At 39.2% G+C, this 18682-nt stretch overlaps 2 protein-coding genes across 3 annotated transcripts in view; one reads left to right on the forward strand and one right to left on the reverse strand.

The window, feature by feature from the left end:
* LOC128735612 (uncharacterized) overlaps positions 1–17593 on the forward strand; it is a 90288-nt gene extending 72695 nt beyond the window's left edge. The window contains exons 2-12 of one of the 2 annotated variants that reach the window (XM_053830099.1): positions 5904–6039; positions 6118–7535; positions 7587–7869; positions 8017–8463; positions 8628–8804; positions 8863–9075; positions 9170–9439; positions 9508–9787; positions 16453–16681; positions 16756–17128; positions 17197–17593. In XM_053830099.1, the coding sequence (XP_053686074.1) occupies positions 5904–6039; positions 6118–7535; positions 7587–7869; positions 8017–8463; positions 8628–8804; positions 8863–9075; positions 9170–9439; positions 9508–9787; positions 16453–16681; positions 16756–17128; positions 17197–17257 (3887 nt within the window). In that variant the 3' untranslated portion in view covers positions 17258–17593. The remainder of the gene's footprint in view (positions 1–5903; positions 6040–6117; positions 7536–7586; positions 7870–8016; positions 8464–8627; positions 8805–8862; positions 9076–9169; positions 9440–9507; positions 9788–16452; positions 16682–16755; positions 17129–17196) is intronic. The other variant, XM_053830107.1, reaches the window with a different exon arrangement.
* On the reverse strand, positions 2310–4036 carry LOC128735630 (splicing factor 3A subunit 3). Its single transcript, XM_053830117.1, has 3 exons — positions 3909–4036; positions 3143–3841; positions 2310–3086 (listed from the first exon to the last, which is right to left on the reverse strand). The coding sequence occupies exons 1-3, from the start codon at positions 4002–4004 to the stop codon at positions 2424–2426; spliced, it is 1458 nt and encodes a 485-aa protein (XP_053686092.1). The 5' UTR covers positions 4005–4036; the 3' UTR covers positions 2310–2423.
* Positions 17594–18682: the final 1089 nt, after the last annotated feature.

Genomic DNA, 18682 nt, shown 5'->3' on the forward strand with positions numbered 1-18682 from the left:
TTGTAAACAATTTTGCATGCGTCCATGTTGGTAGTTTCAACTTGAATAAATATGATTTTAAGAGGGAACGCTTAGTATAGGATTCAGGAATAAAACACATTCCGCTAGCTTTAGCCGCAAGGGTTTTACTCGGCGATTAATGATTGCGAGCCGTTCGGTAGGAAATTTCTGTTCAACATGGCAGAATGTTTGACGTCGAAACGAAGATGCTTGTTGCGGCGGTGGCCTTGTCTCGATGTGCGCGAGTGCGAAGGCCATTCTATGAAGCGAACGGGATAGAAAAATTAGATTTTAACTTAAGGGGGACTCGTTTGAGAATTTTGAAATTTGTTTTCTAATTTTGAATCTAATAATCTTTAGGAATAGATGAGAGAAAAAAACAAAAACAAAAAATTAATAGTCAAAAAATTATTAGTTAAGTCAAACAGTTTAAGTTATAGTTACTGAAGAAAATCTTACGTCGAGATCGATATGTGTATTTATCATTAGACAATATAACATGATACAATTAAATGATAGCATTAATTTTTGTTTTCTTTCTTATCTTTTCAGGTATTCTACTAAGACGCTCAAATAAAGAATGAATAATTAGAAATACGCCTGATGGATAGAACATAGAACCTCACGTTCACGGTATAAATCATTAGTATTATTTATTCTGGCATCGGTCCTATTTTCGGATTGGGCTTTGACCTGAGGTATACGACAATTAATCTTAATTCATTTCTTCTTTCTTTTGCCTAAAGTAAAACTTTTTGAACTTATTTATGTTTTACAGATCTTATAAGGCTAACTACCTAATGGTTAAAAAGAATTATTTTAGCAAAGTAAACTTTATATTTTCCACGAAGAACGACTCCTCGAAAAAAAATTCCACTCATGAACGTTACGGTTAATGCGTGCAATGTGGGGTGTGTCGCAAAAGACTTATTTTCGAATCAGGAAAGTAAAATATCGAATTTTCCTTTTCTCCTTTTTACCGGTCTGCTTTTGTGAATGGACGGACGACACTGACCCATATTTAAGCTACGATTCCGCGTTATCTGAGCAGTTTGGTGGATCGGTTGTCTCTCGCGCGTTGACGAACAGTAGGGGGACGATAAATCGTCTGGTTTCACTGCCGCGCCGCCGCGCCGGCTTGATCGGTTGGGTCGGCTCCGACCGGTTTGACGTGGAGTGCACAAGTCTGAGACACTCGTCGAGATTGCTTCCTTCAATGTTTTTTGTTCTAATGTCGTCGAGCAGTCCTTGGTGCGAGAGTGGTACCGTACCGCAGGACAACCTTAGCGTAAAACCGGTTCCGCGGGGGTGCTCTGGGCGACCATTTGTACGTTTGCCACCACCTTTCTAATTTTTCATTGCGTCCGTCATGCGAGTAACTCGTTCAACGTGGATTGAAAAAAGGTTGAGAACTCGATGGAGCTGCGCATACGTTTCGATATTGCGCTCGATCGCTGAATGCTTAGTCAGTTGACTTTTTCCAGATAATAGCAAGCCACCTAGATGATTAATGATGGTTGCGGTGCCGCCGGGCCGGCTCGCAACTATCGATCATACTAGCTATTGCTCAGCTAAGCTAATTGGATACTGTAATGAACCTTGGAACCTGTCCGTTTTTGCGTCGGCATTTTCATGATCAACCTGCACTATTTTATAGACAAATAAAACAAAATCAAAATTTTAAATAGTTTACGGTGAAAAATAAATTATACTCTAGACATTAAGTAGAGGGAAGATGAAACGGTGCTCAAATAAGAGCTACTATGAGCGCGGCGATAGAGCCGATATCCATGCAAGTTAGAAAAAAAAAACTCCTTCACTAGATAGAAGCGAAAATCTGTTTTATAGGTATTAAATTTCATTTTTTGATTACAATAAATCATTCAAAAAAACATCAAATCGCATGGAACCGTTTGTACCTGTCGGCAGTTATAATAGTGTAATGAATAGATACAACTATTAACGCTTAGAAGTGCCAGATGTTTCACTGTGTGAATTTCGAAGGTATAATTATATCTATAGCAATTATATATAGCAGTACTATACTATTGCTCTTAGCATAACAGTCCCATGTATATAAGAAATTCCATAGAACATGAGATTGTTATGCGAAAAACGGCAGTAGTATTTATTCCGTTTTCGTGGCCTATCGTTGCAAGCATGTTGCATTATTACTGCCGACATCGGAATAGAATGAAGCTTATGTAAAATCACTGGTCTCAAGTGCAAGGGAGGGAAAACTATCTTCACTAGATCATAGCGTAGCGAGTAGGAAAAAAAACAAATGCAGCACAAGACAATGTCCCAATAATGCCGGCGCCGGCACACTATATTTAGCGCTTTGCTTTTCAGCGGGTTACACGGGTTAGATAGGAAAAGAAATGCACTGTCTAGCACTGAAACCTAATCAATTCACGTCTGCTTTAAAGCAGGCCCTGTTTCTGCAAATCCAAGTAAACCTTCTTGCTGAGTATGTTGCCCCGTGAGTCTTCGAACTCTTCCTCGTTAGCCGGGACCCACATTTTGGAGAAAGTTTGTTCCTTAACCTTATCCCATAGGACTAGTGCATCCTCGATTTTGGTAATGTTGGCAAAATGTGCAGTATTCGGGATACCTAGGCAGCGCATTCCGTGCGCGTGTCTCCACTCGGAAAAGTGATTCTGGAATGCTTTCGGCCCATTGTACTTATAATTGCCGCAAATTTCGCACTCGTACGTAAAGTGCAATTGATGTAATTTATACAACCAGTATGGAATTGGTTTTCCATCATAACCCAGCGGTAAGTTCTTCGGATTGTACGGAATTCCGTCGTCATCGTCGGATTCGACTTCATCCATACTATCTTCGTCACTTTCATCCAAGGTATAACGAGCCTGTTTTCGCTGTAAGTTTATTTTTGTCTCGTAAATCTGGTCGTCGACCAGTTCAGCCAACTTGCTGATCTTGTACTCTAGCAGAGCAATGTCCTTATCCTTTTGATTGTATGCCAGACGTTTATGCTCGCTTTCCTTATTACGATCCTCCTTACACGCAAACAGACGCTGGGCACGTTCTTCCAGTGTACCACCGCATTTCATACCCATGGCCTGAAACAAAATGAAATCATAAAAAATCCTATTCACCGAAAAAAAAACTATCTTACCTGCAGTGCGGCTTTAAGACGGTCCAATCCCAAATAAGTCAAATCCTCCCATTTACCAAATTCGTTCAAATTGATCATTGCATCCTCAACATCCACGTCCTTGCCTCTCTCCCAGCCGGGTGCCTCACCTTTCTTCCACAAATCTTCGAATTGTAACTCGTTTCGCTTCACCGTGTGCTCTAACTCGAAAAACAGCGGTCGGCTCCGAGTAATAAATCCGAAAAGATAATCGTGCAGCAACTCCAAATATTTTTTATACTTCAAATTCTTCTGCTTCTTCGGGACATCTAGGAATTTGTTGAACTCCGACAGATACGTGATGTAATCTATCTTGTCCACCCCCTTCAAGTTGATATAGTTGTCGTAGCACTCGTGAAGATCCAGATACTGACCGTAATTTTCCACATCACTGAATTTAACAATCTCCGCCAGATAATTGGGATCGTTTAATTGCTCTCGCAGTTTAGCAAACTCGATCGAAGCTGGAACAGCCACATTATTGCCGTGGTTCTGGTGAAATTCCACCAGCGAATTGAACTGGCTGTAAAATTCCTTGAACTCGTTAACGCTCATGTTTGTAATTTCCTGCTTTCGTTCACCGTCCTTGTCCTGATACAGTTCCAGCAACGACCGGCTGCAACTCTGGTACCGTTCCAGATAGATTTTAATCCGGTGATCCGCCAGCACTTTTTCCTTCGTCTGCAATATTTACAAAAGTAAACTCACTCGCCATAATCAAGCCGCCTCCTGTGGCACACAAACTTACCGTCTTTTTCGACGATTGCAGCTCTTCCGACATGGCCATCACCAGTCGGTCGCATTCCTCGTGCAGACGACGTTGGATTTCGAAAATTGTTTCCATTTTGCGCTTATTTTGCTGTGGAGGCTGTGAACTTTTGAAAACTTTTTTCTTGGATTCACAACAAAAAAACACAACACGATGCGAACGTTTTGACAGCTCGACTCCGAATGAAAGAGAAAACAAATCTAACTACTGTCTAGCTGCTCTCGGTGAACGCGTTCTCACCGACCGTTCTCACTTCAAATTGAGTTCACGGAAAAGAGTGAGATTGGATGAATTTTTGTGAGTGGGTAACTACTCGCGTCGAAGTACGGAACAGTGGGAAACGACATAAAGTACATGTGGACATAATATGTCGAATTTGTTTATTCAATCCGGGTTGAAACTGGATGAATTTTATCTGTCAGATAGGAGCAAATGAACACAAAAAGTTCATCCAGTTCCAATCCGGATTGAATAAACAAATTCGACAATAGTCATGCATGCGCTACGAAGTAATCAACTATCCATCTTTTCGCGTGCGTAATTCTTCGTTTTTAATTTGAGGTTTTGCATTCTACTAAGACACTCCAAAAACTTCAGTGAATTTAAGTTGGTTATCAACAAGTATTGGATGATATTCCGATGCAAGTAGTGCGTGGCGCATGTAACGGCTTCAAAAGCATTTGAAGCGTGTTATCCAGGCAAAAGGCGATTCAATAGAGCAATGATTACTTGTTGCGTTCTGTATCTATATGGGTAAACAACTTCTAAAACTAAAATTCGAAATACAGCCTTTATTTACAAAAATATTACTTTGTTTTTGTTCGAATATATATGTGTCGCTCGGTAGATCGGTAAAGATATTTTTTGAATGCTTAGAATTAAAGTATTTAGTTACTGCAGTAGAATTTGATAGATCTTTTCTTCTTAAAGGCCCGCGCAGAATTGGTACTTTGCGGTTGCGTTTGCAGTTCACCCATACAACTTGACAGATAATTTGTCAAATCTACGCAACCGCTCCCATAAAGTACTAATTCCGCGCGGGCTCATATGACACTTTTGCGTTTTTATCAAACTACATAAAGGACGAAATAGACACTTGTTTCGCATATTTGCTAATTCCTACATTGAGAGTCCTACCACTTATTAGTTCCAAAGAACACGTTGATTTTGCTTCATGCAATTGGGTATTTTAATTTTCCCAAAAAGGTGGGTTTTTTTCACTTCATTTGATAGCCTGTCGTTTCCTGAATCTAAAGGTTCTTTTTTTATTTCAATTAAGTCAATATTTAATGAAAAAAATAATAAAAATCAAAAATAGAATGATTTGCTGTTTGACAGATATCAACCAAGCTGATTGATTGAAATGATGTCAGAAGTTTTTTCCCTCTCTTCTATCTTTCTGATAGAGCTCTTCATTTTGACCGAGCTTTTGACAGCTTCCATATGAAACCTGTATCGTCCGATGACCATAGTTTATCTATTCACTGTGTTGTCTGAGGTGAGCTGAGAAGAAAAGTGGTTTACTTTTAAGCTATCGTCTTATCCTAAAAAATTTCTTTAAATTAAAAAAATGTTTTTTTTTATTATTGTCAATTGCAAGGAAAATTGTATCATCCAAAGTGCGATGTCGCTCATAAAAGTGCTATTTTAGCTTAAATCGTTTCGGTATCTTCGGCGCACTTTTTCGTCATCTTCCAAGCAATAAGTGCGCCGAAGAGACCGAAACGATTTAAGCTAAAATAGCACTTTTATGAGCGATATCGCACTTTGGATGGTACAATTTTCCTTGCAATTGACAATACTTTCACTCGTCATATTTGAAAAAGTCTACATGTGACGATACAGTGACATCATATGTTACCATAATATGTGAAAATTTATATACCGCTAAAATACCCAATTTCCTAGATAAATATATGTATTCCAAACCTAAACAATCACTTTACATTCTCCGTCTTTTTTTTTATCTTTCAGTCGTCTATGCCGATTATACTTCCTCCGGCCGTTCGTTACAGTTTTTAGAAGATTACATCAACAAAGAAGTCCTACCCGCTTTCGGTGACACAAACTGTATTTCCGCCGTCACCGGTCTACAGTCACACCTGTACGAGTAAGTAGCAAACAAATAATGTGTGCCCTTGTCCTGCTTTTGAACCTTTGCTTTGTACCGTTTTTTTTTAATAACCAGCAATGAAGCTCGTGATCTGGTACGCGCAGCGGTCGGCGCTGTTGCTGAGGATGCAGTCGTTTTCTGTGATAATCCGGCGGAACGGTTGTGCTTCCTGCTCTCCAGTACGGCGTACGATAGCGGAAATAAACTGCCTCCGATTCTATTTGTTAGCAATGCAGAACCCATCGGTAATCTTAAATCATGGTTGGATGCCGGATGGTTAGTGGAAAAAATCGCGAAAAATCACGAAGGTTTTTTAGATTTGGTCGACTTAGAAAAGCGACTGCTCCAGTTTAACGATCCTAAGCGAATGATGGTAGGACTGTTTTCCGGTGCATCCCGGTTGACTGGTATTTTGGCGGATGATGTAGCGACCACGATTTTGCTGCACCAATACGATGCGCTGTCTATCTGGGATCACAGCGTGGCCGTATCTTGTGCACCAATCAATACCAATCCGATTTTACCGGGAGCTCAAAAGGATGCTATCTTTTTCCACTGCAATCGTATGGTTGGTGGAGTTCAGGCTCCCGGAGTTCTCGTAATTAAACAGAAACTAGCTGAAAACAGCGCTTCATTTTTGGGCGACACTGTGGGAATTGTGAGTGCAGTACGAGCAGGTTTGGTAGTGCAGCTGAAAGAGTCGCTTGGAGTTCAAGCCATCATGCATCGGATGGAGAAAATCTGCAAGCAAATGCTGGCGCACGTAAGAACGATTCCCGAAATCGCCCTACTGGGACCCCTTTGTACGACGGCCAAGCGACTGACAACTTTGTGTTTTATGGTTCGCCATCCCCGCGGAGCTTTCCTGCATCACCGCTTCGTGGTGGCTGTCTTGAACGACGTATTTGGGATCCAGGCAACGGCAGATAACATGATAGCGGATTCGCTCGGGATAAATCCACAATTAGCAATCGAGTACGAAAAGTTGTTGAACGATGATTCTTTAAAGGCAGGAGGTATTCATCCGGGATACATAAGGATTACGTTTCCATTCTTTATGACTGAAGCGGAAGTGGCGTTCATATTGGAAGCTCTGAAAATGGTTGCCACTGAAGCGTGGAAATTGTTGCCACAATACGAAGTGGATAATAGAACCGGAGAATGGAGACATCATTCGAATTCGTTGGCCAAGGAGCGTAAGTGGCTTGGAACGATTCGATATACGGACGGAAAAATGTTGTTTTCTGATAGACGAATATCAGGACCTGGAACGTTCCCGCAAAGCTACTCTGATTGCTTGCAAACAGCTAGAAATCTTTTCAACCGGGCACGTAAAATGGCTCAGAGATCAGCATCCGACGAAATTATCCTAAAATTGCCAAATGCATCAATTGAGAATCTTCGCTGGTACATGCTTCCCGGAGAAGCGCATGAACTGCTACTTGGCCATTCGCACAGTGTCAAAAATACCGTGCCATTCGATCCCACCAAAAGTAAGCAAAAACTCTAAAATAATGGATAATATATTGAAGTATGTTCTTTAGTTGCAGAGAATCCTTCACTGTTGATGATTCACCGACACCATAGTTTGTCGGCTTTAGACATCAAACGTTTCAAAAGCAGAAGTCTTCCAGCGTCTCCTATGCAGCTTTCTCTACGTAGACAGCACTCCAGTTCACCGCAACAGTCGCATAGTCCGACTCCAACACCAACTTCATCGCCACCAATCGTACGGTTTTCACTTGGTGGCGAAGTCAGTACTTACAGCCCACCTCGCGTGATCAGCCTGAACACCCACGATGCTGCTAGAAGCGCCAGTAGAAACAGGTACTTTTCTGTCTTAGTAGACTATTGTTTTCAATTGCATGTTGTGTTTCCTCTAACAACTTCCAAAGCAAATTTAAGCAATAGCTTCTTTAATCGTTAAATTAAAAAATCGAAACTTCCTCTAATATGGCTATAAACTTGCTGCAGATGTAATAGCTGGGGTTCGTCAACAACAAGAATGGCGAACGTCGCTAGCCCCGTCAACAGCAATGGCACTAACGCATGTGTTGTCGATGGTGGTGGTATTAGTAATAGAGGTATCGATCGTGATTGTGGACTGGACGTTCTGGGACCTCACACTCGTTACCATCTTGGATTGGTTCAATATTCGCGCCGGCAAACCCAGGATCCGACTACACCAACGGGCAGTATTCCTGCAGACAACGCTGGCACGTGCCGTTTTTACAGTAAAGGCGGGCGATCACCGCCACCTGTATTGGCGGTCAAACCAAAACAGCGATCCTGTTCCTGCAGTAGCCAGACGGATCTCAGCATGGGCTCTAGTAGCGAGAATCTAGCTACTGCAGTAGCAGCCAACATCGACGGTTCGCAAGCACTAAGCTTATCGAACCTGCAAGCAATACTGACGGGAAGGTTAGCTGATTTTGCGTCTTAACGTTGATGTGTTGCTTTGCTGTGTTTTTATTTTCGGCCAGTATGCAGCTAAAAAGATTTTATTTTGTTTAGTAATAGTTTTGTGTATTTTGTATTATTTAATATTCGCATCCTCAAATTAATTGTTTTGATATTTTTTTCAGCAGCTGCAGTGATAGCGCCGAGGATATTCAGGCTTATGTAAAGGAAGTAACCAAAGAGCTTGCCACCGAAATCAAGTCAGAAATTCGTGAGGTTATATCCAAAGTCGAAGATGTATTAGAAAGTACTGACAGTTTAGATCTTAATGGAGTGGCATTTAATTCATTGGGAAATATGAGGTTTGTCAAAGAAAGTCCTCAATGAAGAAAGTCGACGCTAATAAGATTAATTTTACAGTGTTTCTAACGAAAATAAACGAGATTCGATCTCCACCAATGACGTTGTGGATTATCTTAAAGAGTATAGCAAAGGCATGATGATAGAGGTCAAATCAGAAATTCGTGATGCAATGAATGCAGTGGATGAAATTATCTCCCCAGATAACGGTTTAGGAGTGCGAAAAAATTCTCCCCCAGATGTTTTCAAACCCAACGGTGGAGGGCCCAAACTGTAATAAACTTAACAAGCACTGTTTACTAAATTACTAACTCTGTTCTATTCTCTCCCATTTCTGATTTTGCTTTGCTTTCTACCTTTCCGTTAGTTTAATTCAACAACGTTATAGTGATATTACCCCAGCTGACCGGCCCAAATCCGCTGACATTGACAAACATCGTTCTGAGTCGTTTCCCCGCCCAAACAGTTCTTTAACAGCACCAAGTCCGGATAACAATTTACCTAGCTTATCGTACACTGGTGCTATTGCGAAAAAAATAGATCTCATGTCATCGACGTCCTCGCAGGATTCAGGCATTAACTTGAGCTTCAGTGAGCAGGATGATAAACTGAAAGCTGCTGCAGGCATCCGAGATAGGTAACACCATTAAGAGCTGGTGATTGCGGCTAGCTGTAATCTAATTATTGTTTTCCCCCACTTGCCAGATCTCGTACACTTTCAGCTCAGCTCGAGGAAGCTTCTAATCAAGCTGAGCTTCAGCAGCGACGAGTTCTATCCGAATCGGCAGCACCAGTCACAGGCGAAAGTCCACAAGCAAGACTTCCCGTTACACCAGAAATCGAGCTCTCGCCTAAAAATCCTTTAATGCGACAACCAGCAGTAATGAAAAGCCCCCCTTCACAGGAGCAAGAATCTGCAGCAGGCAGCCTAGAGGGTGCAACATGGCACAACCTTCCGAAGGACATCTGGAAACAAGCAGCCGAGGTTAATGACTAAATAACTGGCTTGCGTTTGTGCCTGCTATTGTCATTCGCACTAACTCGCACCTCCTTCCCGATGCTAATCCGGTGCATATAACAAACATTTTAGGCACTTACATTATTAACACATATACAGAGAAAGCTAATCTGTTCACAGTTAACCATAGTTCCTCGATCATTGCATATGAAGTTCGACTTGCCCTGTGCTGTTGATGTCGTTTTGCTACGTGATCATCTTAAGTCTATAACTGCAATTTATTTCTTTTTCAATTCTCTTTCTATTTCTCCTTTAAAAGATATTAACTGTAGTGATAGAATGGTTCAAAGTTTAGGAAGCTTGTCAAAACTATTCAATAGTTTTATTAGGAAGTGCAGAGTCTGCTTGAAGTCATGTTTGCTGTTTGTGAAAACCATCTTGAATTTGTTATTTTATAATTTTCGTTGCAAATCAGAAATTTTGTTACCAGTTAGAGTTTTTGTTATCAAGCGTTGAAAATTTACCAGCAAATCAATCATCGGTAATAATGTGATTTCGTGTGTTCGTGTCAAACAGATGCCAATATACTTATACATTTATATATACATGCAACAGAGTTCGAAGAATGCAGTGCAACAAAGTTCGATGATATTGATAGACGGATAATAAACTACACAAATATTTAAGCACAGTGTTTCTCTTGCCTTACCATGACTGAACTTGATGCACCTTGCGGAGCACACACAGACACTCAGGCATGCACTTCATCGCTCTCTTTTCTGCGCTTCTTTTTAATGGCAGTAGGTCTTACTGGTAATGATAAGCGGTGGTTGGGTGGTACAACCTTAATGCTCTTAGTCTAGTTACGAGTTCGATCGAACTGAGCTTTTTTAGATGTACTTTTATCACAACGAGCACAAGATTATTATCGTGCATGGCAGAAATATCAAGTTATACTAACATGTAGATATGCTTTCTCTTCAAAATGAAATTATAACAATTATTTTCCAACATTCTGAAATAATCTGGACACTTTGAATGTCATAGTTCCTTTAAAACTGATTTAAAACTAATTCCTGTGTACGTCATAGAACATTCTCCGGATACACTACAGCGTGTTAAGTGCATCTAAAAGTGAAATTTCACTGATAAAACTAGTTTTAATTCTATTTAACCTTTAATGTAAAACTACGTGTCAACGCACGGTGTCGTTCCAAAATTTATATCCTATCTAGTTACCGTCACGAAAAATATGAAATTTCTGCCAATTATGAATGCGTCATATGAATTATGATCGATTCAAAATAGATGTAGGACTACATCTTACGATGTACGACTACGTCTTACAACGAGGTTTGGGATAAGGTGTCATTTCAAAAAATCGAAAATTGCGAGAATCACGAACAAATGATAGGTTTTGAGCGCTAATAGCATAGCAGTTACCAGATCGATTTTAAATATTTTTGCGCCAATCAATCGGGAAATCTACGCACTATTGAAAAATTTGAATATAATGGAGCCTTGTCTACCTCGAAACCCTTGCTTCGTGATTGGTTGGAAAAGTTTTAACGTCTTTTTAGAAAAAAAAAGTGACAAAATCTTCCTGTTCCAATAGGCCGATGATTCTTTGCGACGATTGAACTTAGGCCAATTTGATATCTGTGCTTGGGAAGTAAGCCAGAACAAATGACAAAGTCTCCTCGTCTCAACAACAAGATTTCTAGACCAATTTGATGTCTTTGCTTGGGAAGTACACTAGAAAGAGAGACGAATCCTCCCCGTCCCAACAAAATTTCTTACGATCGTGATTGACATCCCTATTCTGATTTCGAACAATAGCGGACGGTATTCTTAATTCCACCAGCAAAATCAAATGGACAAAACAACTCGTGCAAAGATCCTTTCGACATACAGAATGTGGGTGTTGGTATTGGTGTACCAGTTTGATGTCTGTATTAGGGAAGTGAGAAAAAATTACTAAAGTTCCTAGCCTCAACAGATCACAAATTCTTTACGGCTAGACGATTGAACCTAGGGGAATTTAATATCTGTGTTGGAAAAGTGCGCTACAGCTGTAGTGTTTAGTTATAATTCTGTATGGATGTGCATGTTTGCCATTTCATTAGCAGTGTAGTGAAAAGATATGTTGCTAATAAAATGGGATCGAATTGGTAAAATCTCTTCAACGTGGGGGAACGATTGGTAATAAAAGCAATCTTTAATTTCTGTAAGGCAACAGTAAAGCAAGGGTTTGTGTTCCTGATTTTGTTAAATTGTTTCCGAATACAATTAAATTTACGTTACATTTTTCCCAGCAGGTGGAAGATTGATAGCGACGTTTAGACCTATACTAATTTGATATCTGTGCTTGGGAAGTACTCCAGAAAAGGTGATAAAGCCCTCTCGTCACTACAAAATTTCTTAGGACCGCTATAAACCTTTGAATGTCCTGAAAGTGAATAATTATAAAAAAGTGAGTGATCAACTCTATCTTTCGTCCGATTGTATCCAAATACCGTGGACCGCCGATTGTTTGACCGTTTCTAATCTGAACACTTTTTAATTTGAACTCCGTTGGTTTGCACGACGTGCAAATTAAAAATGGTTCAAATGTCATTCTCAACATGACATCATTTGCTTATGCACACAATGGACGTAAACACGACTTGTTTGTACTGACCTAGCGCGTTTAATCTGTTTCCCATCCGGTTTCTCAACGATTATGATAAAAATCAGACCGGAGATTGAAATATTCGCTGCTTGCAACTGTCAACTAAATCAAACCATCAAAACAATAACAAAAGGCAGAGCAGCCAGTTCATACGAGTTTCAGCATATTTAGGGTGGCCAGTTGTTCAAATTAAAAAGTAACCCCGTTAGTTTGCATGAGGAATCGTTCAAACGAACGGCGGTCTACTGTACTGAAAGAATTTATTCAAAATTGATGTCTTATATGAAAAAGGGGTTTTAGCGCAGTGCTATTAGCGTTCAAAATTTTTACCCGAGTTTCGGAAATTCCACTGTTTGAACTTCCATTTCTATTTCGTGCTAGAGTCTTTAACTCAACTCGTACACTCATTTTTCGAATTTTTCAGGCTGTAGAGCCCAAAGACAATTGATTTTATAAAAAAAATTAGCTCATATTCTACAAATTATTTTTTTGCCCCCCGATCCAAGGGGAGGGGGGGGGGCGACAAAAACTTAGAAAATGGTTTGCAATGGCCTAAATAAAAAATTTGTATGACAAACATTTGCAAAATGTCAAGCTTTATCGAATTGAACCCGCATTCGTAGTTCTACGTAAGCCCCTCGTTCGTGCTTGTAGGCTCATACCTTCAAACTTTTTTATTTTTTGACGTAGGACTACGTCTTACAAGGTTTGGAATAGGGTATTATTCCAAAAAATCGAAAAATACGAGCGTCACGAAAAAATGAAAGATTTTAAATGCTAGTAGCTTAGTGGATTCTAGGTCGTTTTAAATATTTTTACGCCAATCGATCGGAAAATCTTCAACGTATCCACACCAATAATGAAACCGGTTCAACCGACAAGGTTGAAATAATGAAGCATTTGCCAACTGGTAATCCTTGCCTCGTGATTGGTTGGAAGATTCTTTACGATGATCTAAACCTATACCAATTTGATATCTGTGCTTGGGAAGTAAACCAAAACAAGTGACAAAGTTTCTTCATCTCAGCAAGATTTCTTAAAACCGCGATTAAACCTAGACCATTTTGATGTCCTTGCTTGGGAAGTACGCCAGAAAGAGTGACAAAGCCCCCCCCGTGCCAACAAATGTCCAATTTGATGTCTGTGTTAGGGAAATATGCCAGAAAAATCACAAAACTCCTTTATTCCAAAAACTGGCAAATCCTTAGACGAGACGATTAAGACTTGATATCTGTGTTGGAAAAGTGCGCTACTGCTGTAATGTTCGGTTATAATATGATTCTGTATGTTTGCCGTTTCACTAGAAGTGTAGTGAAAAGATGTGTTGTTGATAAAATGGGATTAATTTGGTAAAATCCCTTCAACGTGCGGAACCATTGGCAATAACAACAATCTTTAATTTCTGTAAAGAAGCAGGAAAGCAAAGTTTGTGTTCTTGATTTTGTTAAATTATTTCCAAATGCACATAGAAATAACTGAAATCTTTTGAGGATTGAACGTATGCAATGTTACTACTTTGATAAGTGTTACCTTCAACGCATATACATGTATACACAAGAATCGAATGATTACATGCATGGATACATGCTACTATCACTACAAAGGACTTACGTAGTCCTGCGTCACCTACATATGCGATCGTGTCTTGTACACAACCCCTCTAATTTTATTTTTTTGATAACGTGTTAGCTTTCCCACCTAACTCAGAAACAAAATATGAAATCATCGTAAACTTTTCATCACTAAGGGACGGAAAATCGGCAAATAAAAAGACAAAATATTTGTTTTTTAAATCCATTACTCTAAACATAGTTTTTTCGACTTTTCTTGTAAGTTTTCCGTGAAAAATCTGAAGAAAAAAAAAACGTTTTCCAGATAATATTTTGTTTAAATTGCTAGGACAGTTTACTTACATTTTCATCCAAAATTATTTATTCTACTATATTTTATTCAAGAGTTAGATATAAAGATTTTAATAAGCGATGTCCAAAAAAACTGGAAAATTTCGTTTGAAGTTTGTTTTGGAAAATAGAAGACATCGATTTTTAATAGCGTTTTCGTTCAAAGTCTAATAACTGCACGTCTGCACAACTGCACAGACTGTATTTGACAAAATATTCTAACAGAGCGAAGGATATAAAAACAAGATAAATCCAGAAGTTTTTGGAGCGTCTTAGTAGAATACGAAACCTAAAAATAAAAAATAAGAAAACTTATCCAATTTAATTCTACTATGTGTATTTTATTCAATGACAGATACGTATTTCGCCTACGACTTGCAGGCTTCCTCAGTGTCTTTAGTAAAACTTCAGTTCCAAAACAGACACTGAGGAAGCCTGCAAGTCGTAGGCGAAATACGTATCTGTCATTGAATAAAATACACATAGTAGGATTAAATTGGATAAGTTTTATTATTTTTTATTTTTAAGATAAATCCTGTGGATTATTTCTTGGCTTGGCGTTCGTTCAGATAGTCACTGTTGCGATAAAACCTATAATTATTTTGATTGAATTTATATGAACAAAGATTTATTGGCAGAGCCGCTTATTTTTACGGATTTGGCCATTAGAAGGTCAATAATTGTCCACTTTCAAATATGTCAATTATGTCGAAACTAGCTAATAAAGTTAAAATGAAAACCCGCGGAAAAGATGCAATCTCTTTTGCAGCTAGCAATTCGAGAACAGTATCATATTTGACCTTTGCGAGTAAAATTGTTTCACACTGTCCAATGAACACAGTGAGTAGTGAGATGAACGATAATGCTCATCAATGTATGAAAAGAAAGACAACGACATTTGAATTCATGGTCTCTTTTCCTCGTACGCTACTTTCAAATACAGCAAATACAAAAAAAATGTTCACGGTTCACAGTAATTTGCGACATCTACATGTAAATGTTCTAAACTATGCCCGTAACTCACGTAACATGAATCAGGGTATAAGCTGCAATATGTTATATAACTTACGGCGTTGATGATTTTAATTGAAACGTTTTTTATTTACGAATTGCACAATTATGTTCCTTGTTTGCTACGAATCTGTTTTTTGGCCTCTTGGAGCACCGAAAATGTCTAGATGCTTTTGTTTCGTCCAGTCAGAAGAACTCTGATTCAAGGTTCAAACACGCGATAATGATTTCTGTGATTTCAAAACCAGTTTTTATGTTTAAAACAAAAGATATGTTTACGAAAATTTATCATAGTGTTGTTTGCCTCTGTCAGAATTCAGAAAGATAAAGTTTCGTGAAAATATCTTCAAATTTTTTTTTTGAGAATTAAAGCTGCTTTTAAAACCAGAAATTAATGACGCATGTGTGAACCTTAAACAGAGCCCCGCTTTTGGGCCTGAAAATTGCTTCCGAAATTGGGCTCTTCGACGAAAAGTTAATGACTGCTAACTTTCCGTCAAGAAATTAGAAGAACCTTGCTAAAAGCACAAAGTTTTTTTTACATCAATTGCTGCAAAAATCGAGCTGTTTGTCTCGGAGACCTCTTTAAAAAAAATCATGTCTCAAGAACCAATAAGCATCGCAAAGCAATTTTCTGTAAAGACCTAAATAAATCTTCAGTTATCTAGGAGTGCCTACTTTACCTTTTGTGCTATTGCAGTATTTTTATGCAACTTTCCCGGTAAGAATTGCCTGGTGGAAGTCGTCCGACACAACCCATCAAGGAACATTACTGTCATATAGGAGCTTATCATGAGCTTGTTCCATTGGTTTTAGCTATACAACAGTTGAATAAGCCACTCTCAAATAAAAATGTTTGTTGGAAAGCGAAACTTTTGCTTGCGTCTGTCCGATGTCAAGGAACAAATTCTTCATCAGTTAGTGAAACCATCTGTATAGTTTTCTACCTAAATTCGACATACGTTTTTATCCCAAATTGTAATCAAGTGTGTAACCATTGCTTGGATGTCTGTTATTTGTGGCAGACACTTGGTGCTTGGATATCTCCGTTCTCTGACCGAACTTTATCATGCAGAATAATTTAGATTTTCAGCAACTGCTTCTTCCAGGCTCTCGATGACTTCGACATGATCAAGGACAGCGATCGCATTCTTGTTTGCCTATCCGGTTCCAGCTCGTCGCTGTGCCTGCTTCATCTTTTGCGACAGTTCACCCGGGCGCGACACCTAAGCAACGTACAGCTGGCTGCCGTTACTTTCGGGGACTGCGGCGTTGATCCACGGGTCATGATGATCTACCTTCGCGAACTCGGTGTCGAGTTTTTCTACGAACGTAAAGGTTAGTTCCGCTTGAATGGTGGAACCTCGTTGAATAGTTGAACTCACATATTTTGCCTCTGCATGTTGTTTCAGAATCAGCGGATAACCTGCAGCACAAGCTGGCCGCTCTGGCGCACCGTAAAGGCTACAACGTGCTGGCACTGGCCAACACACTGGACAAGCTAGCCGATCGGTTTCTCGTGTCATTGCTGTACAAGGGAAAGTTCAACGCTATGCAAGCCGTTAGTCCGGTGGGTCCACAACTTCGCATCATTCGGCCGTTGCTCTACATTCGCGAACGCGTGTTGGAAGACTACGCCGCCAGCAAGGCTCTGCCTTCGCGACCTTCCCGACTTTTTACTCGACCACCAGATGCAGCCAACAGTATTCTTCGGGTGCAGGAGGCTATCAATCCGAACGTCTACGGGAACATTCGAAGTGCGCTAAAGCCACTGCTGGCGTTGAGGTTAGACAATATGAACCAATTACCTTTGATCGAAAGTAGTGTTTATCGTATGTTTTTCTTTTTCGTAGGGTTGAGTCAGTGAAATCCACGTATGAGTCCATTCGTGCGGCATTAGTCACCCGAGACTAGTCCTCCCAGTTAATGGTACAACAAAAACAGTCTAGATAGGATAATCAATTGTTTGTATTGTGTTAAAATACTGATAGCATATAAGTAGAACCACCCGCAGAACCAAGGGTACAATCCAAGTGATTTAAAACTGAATTTATCCTGTAGTTTTTAGTCCATAGTTTTTACTTCATGTTTGTAAATAAACCGAAGAAATTGTACGCTATCGGTAAATGTGTATAGTATTTTTAGATTTATTGAACCGGTCCTAATCTAATTGAATCGCGTGATACGGTCGCGGCACAGTGAAGCCAGGTAGAGCAAAAGCCGGTTATGATTACTGCGTAAGTTCTATCGACGATGTAATTTTACAATAAATGCAATAAATTAACGTTTCTATTGAAATCAAAGTTTTTTTTTGCAACACCAGGATCACAACGAACGGACATCAAACCGTTTGCTACTTGCAAGCATTTACTTTATTTAGCATTAGAAAACAATTTAGGATTCTTGTACCAGGTACCTACCACTTCTATCGAACTTGTGAAAACTGTTCATTAGGTACTGTCACTGCTTTCTATCCAATGGTAACCGTTACGAATACGGCTTTGAAAGAAAGATTTACAATTTTTTGAGACTTGTAAATGAATAAATGAATTTTCATTTTTATCCTCCGAACAACTTTCCGAAAAAATTGTTCCTGAATGGATGTCTGTTCTCTGCGATTGTATAGGAAAGTTTAAGTGTGTATGTTTTGTAACACAAGTAAACAAACAATGTTTTTCTAATATAAGTCAGTAATTAGGGGAAAAAACATGTTTTAAATATTTTTAATTTACAGAAGTTACCCAGTTCCAACAGCATTTCATAAGATTTTGCTGGATTTAACCCCAATGTGCATCGGCAGCGGCCATCAATTTGGTTCAACTTGGTCTGATTCTAACAGGACATTTTTACAACTGCCACGCGCGCTGAACGTGAAGGCAAATCAGTAATCTCGAATATTGTAAAAGTTTTTTTTTGCGTATTTGCAATAGCGTGACACGATACGGCAAACGACGGCTGATGAACTCTACCGAATAGATTAAACTTATCTGGTTTATAACTGAATAATTTATAAAGAAAAAAGAAATATGCCAAAGTATATCTAAACTTTATTGTGTTATTGATTAGTAAAACTTCTATTGTAAGTTGGGTGATTGAGGCGTAACTGATTATGTAATCTTGTAATCTGTAACACTTTCATCGCTGATTAACTATCGATTAAAGCTTGATTAAAAAAAAGATTTTATTCTATCTGGTGCAGGTAAATAAGCTATATCTCTACAACGTTAATTTTGGATGTAGGATTACGTCTTATCGCAGGTTATTATTTTTAAAATTTATGTTCCTGCATCGCGATAAAATGGAAAATGTAGAACTGTAAATTCTATACGCGCAGCATTT

The sequence above is a fragment of the Sabethes cyaneus genome, chromosome 1, assembly GCF_943734655.1.
Source record: "Sabethes cyaneus chromosome 1, idSabCyanKW18_F2, whole genome shotgun sequence".
Taxonomy (NCBI): Eukaryota; Metazoa; Arthropoda; class Insecta; order Diptera; family Culicidae; genus Sabethes; species Sabethes cyaneus.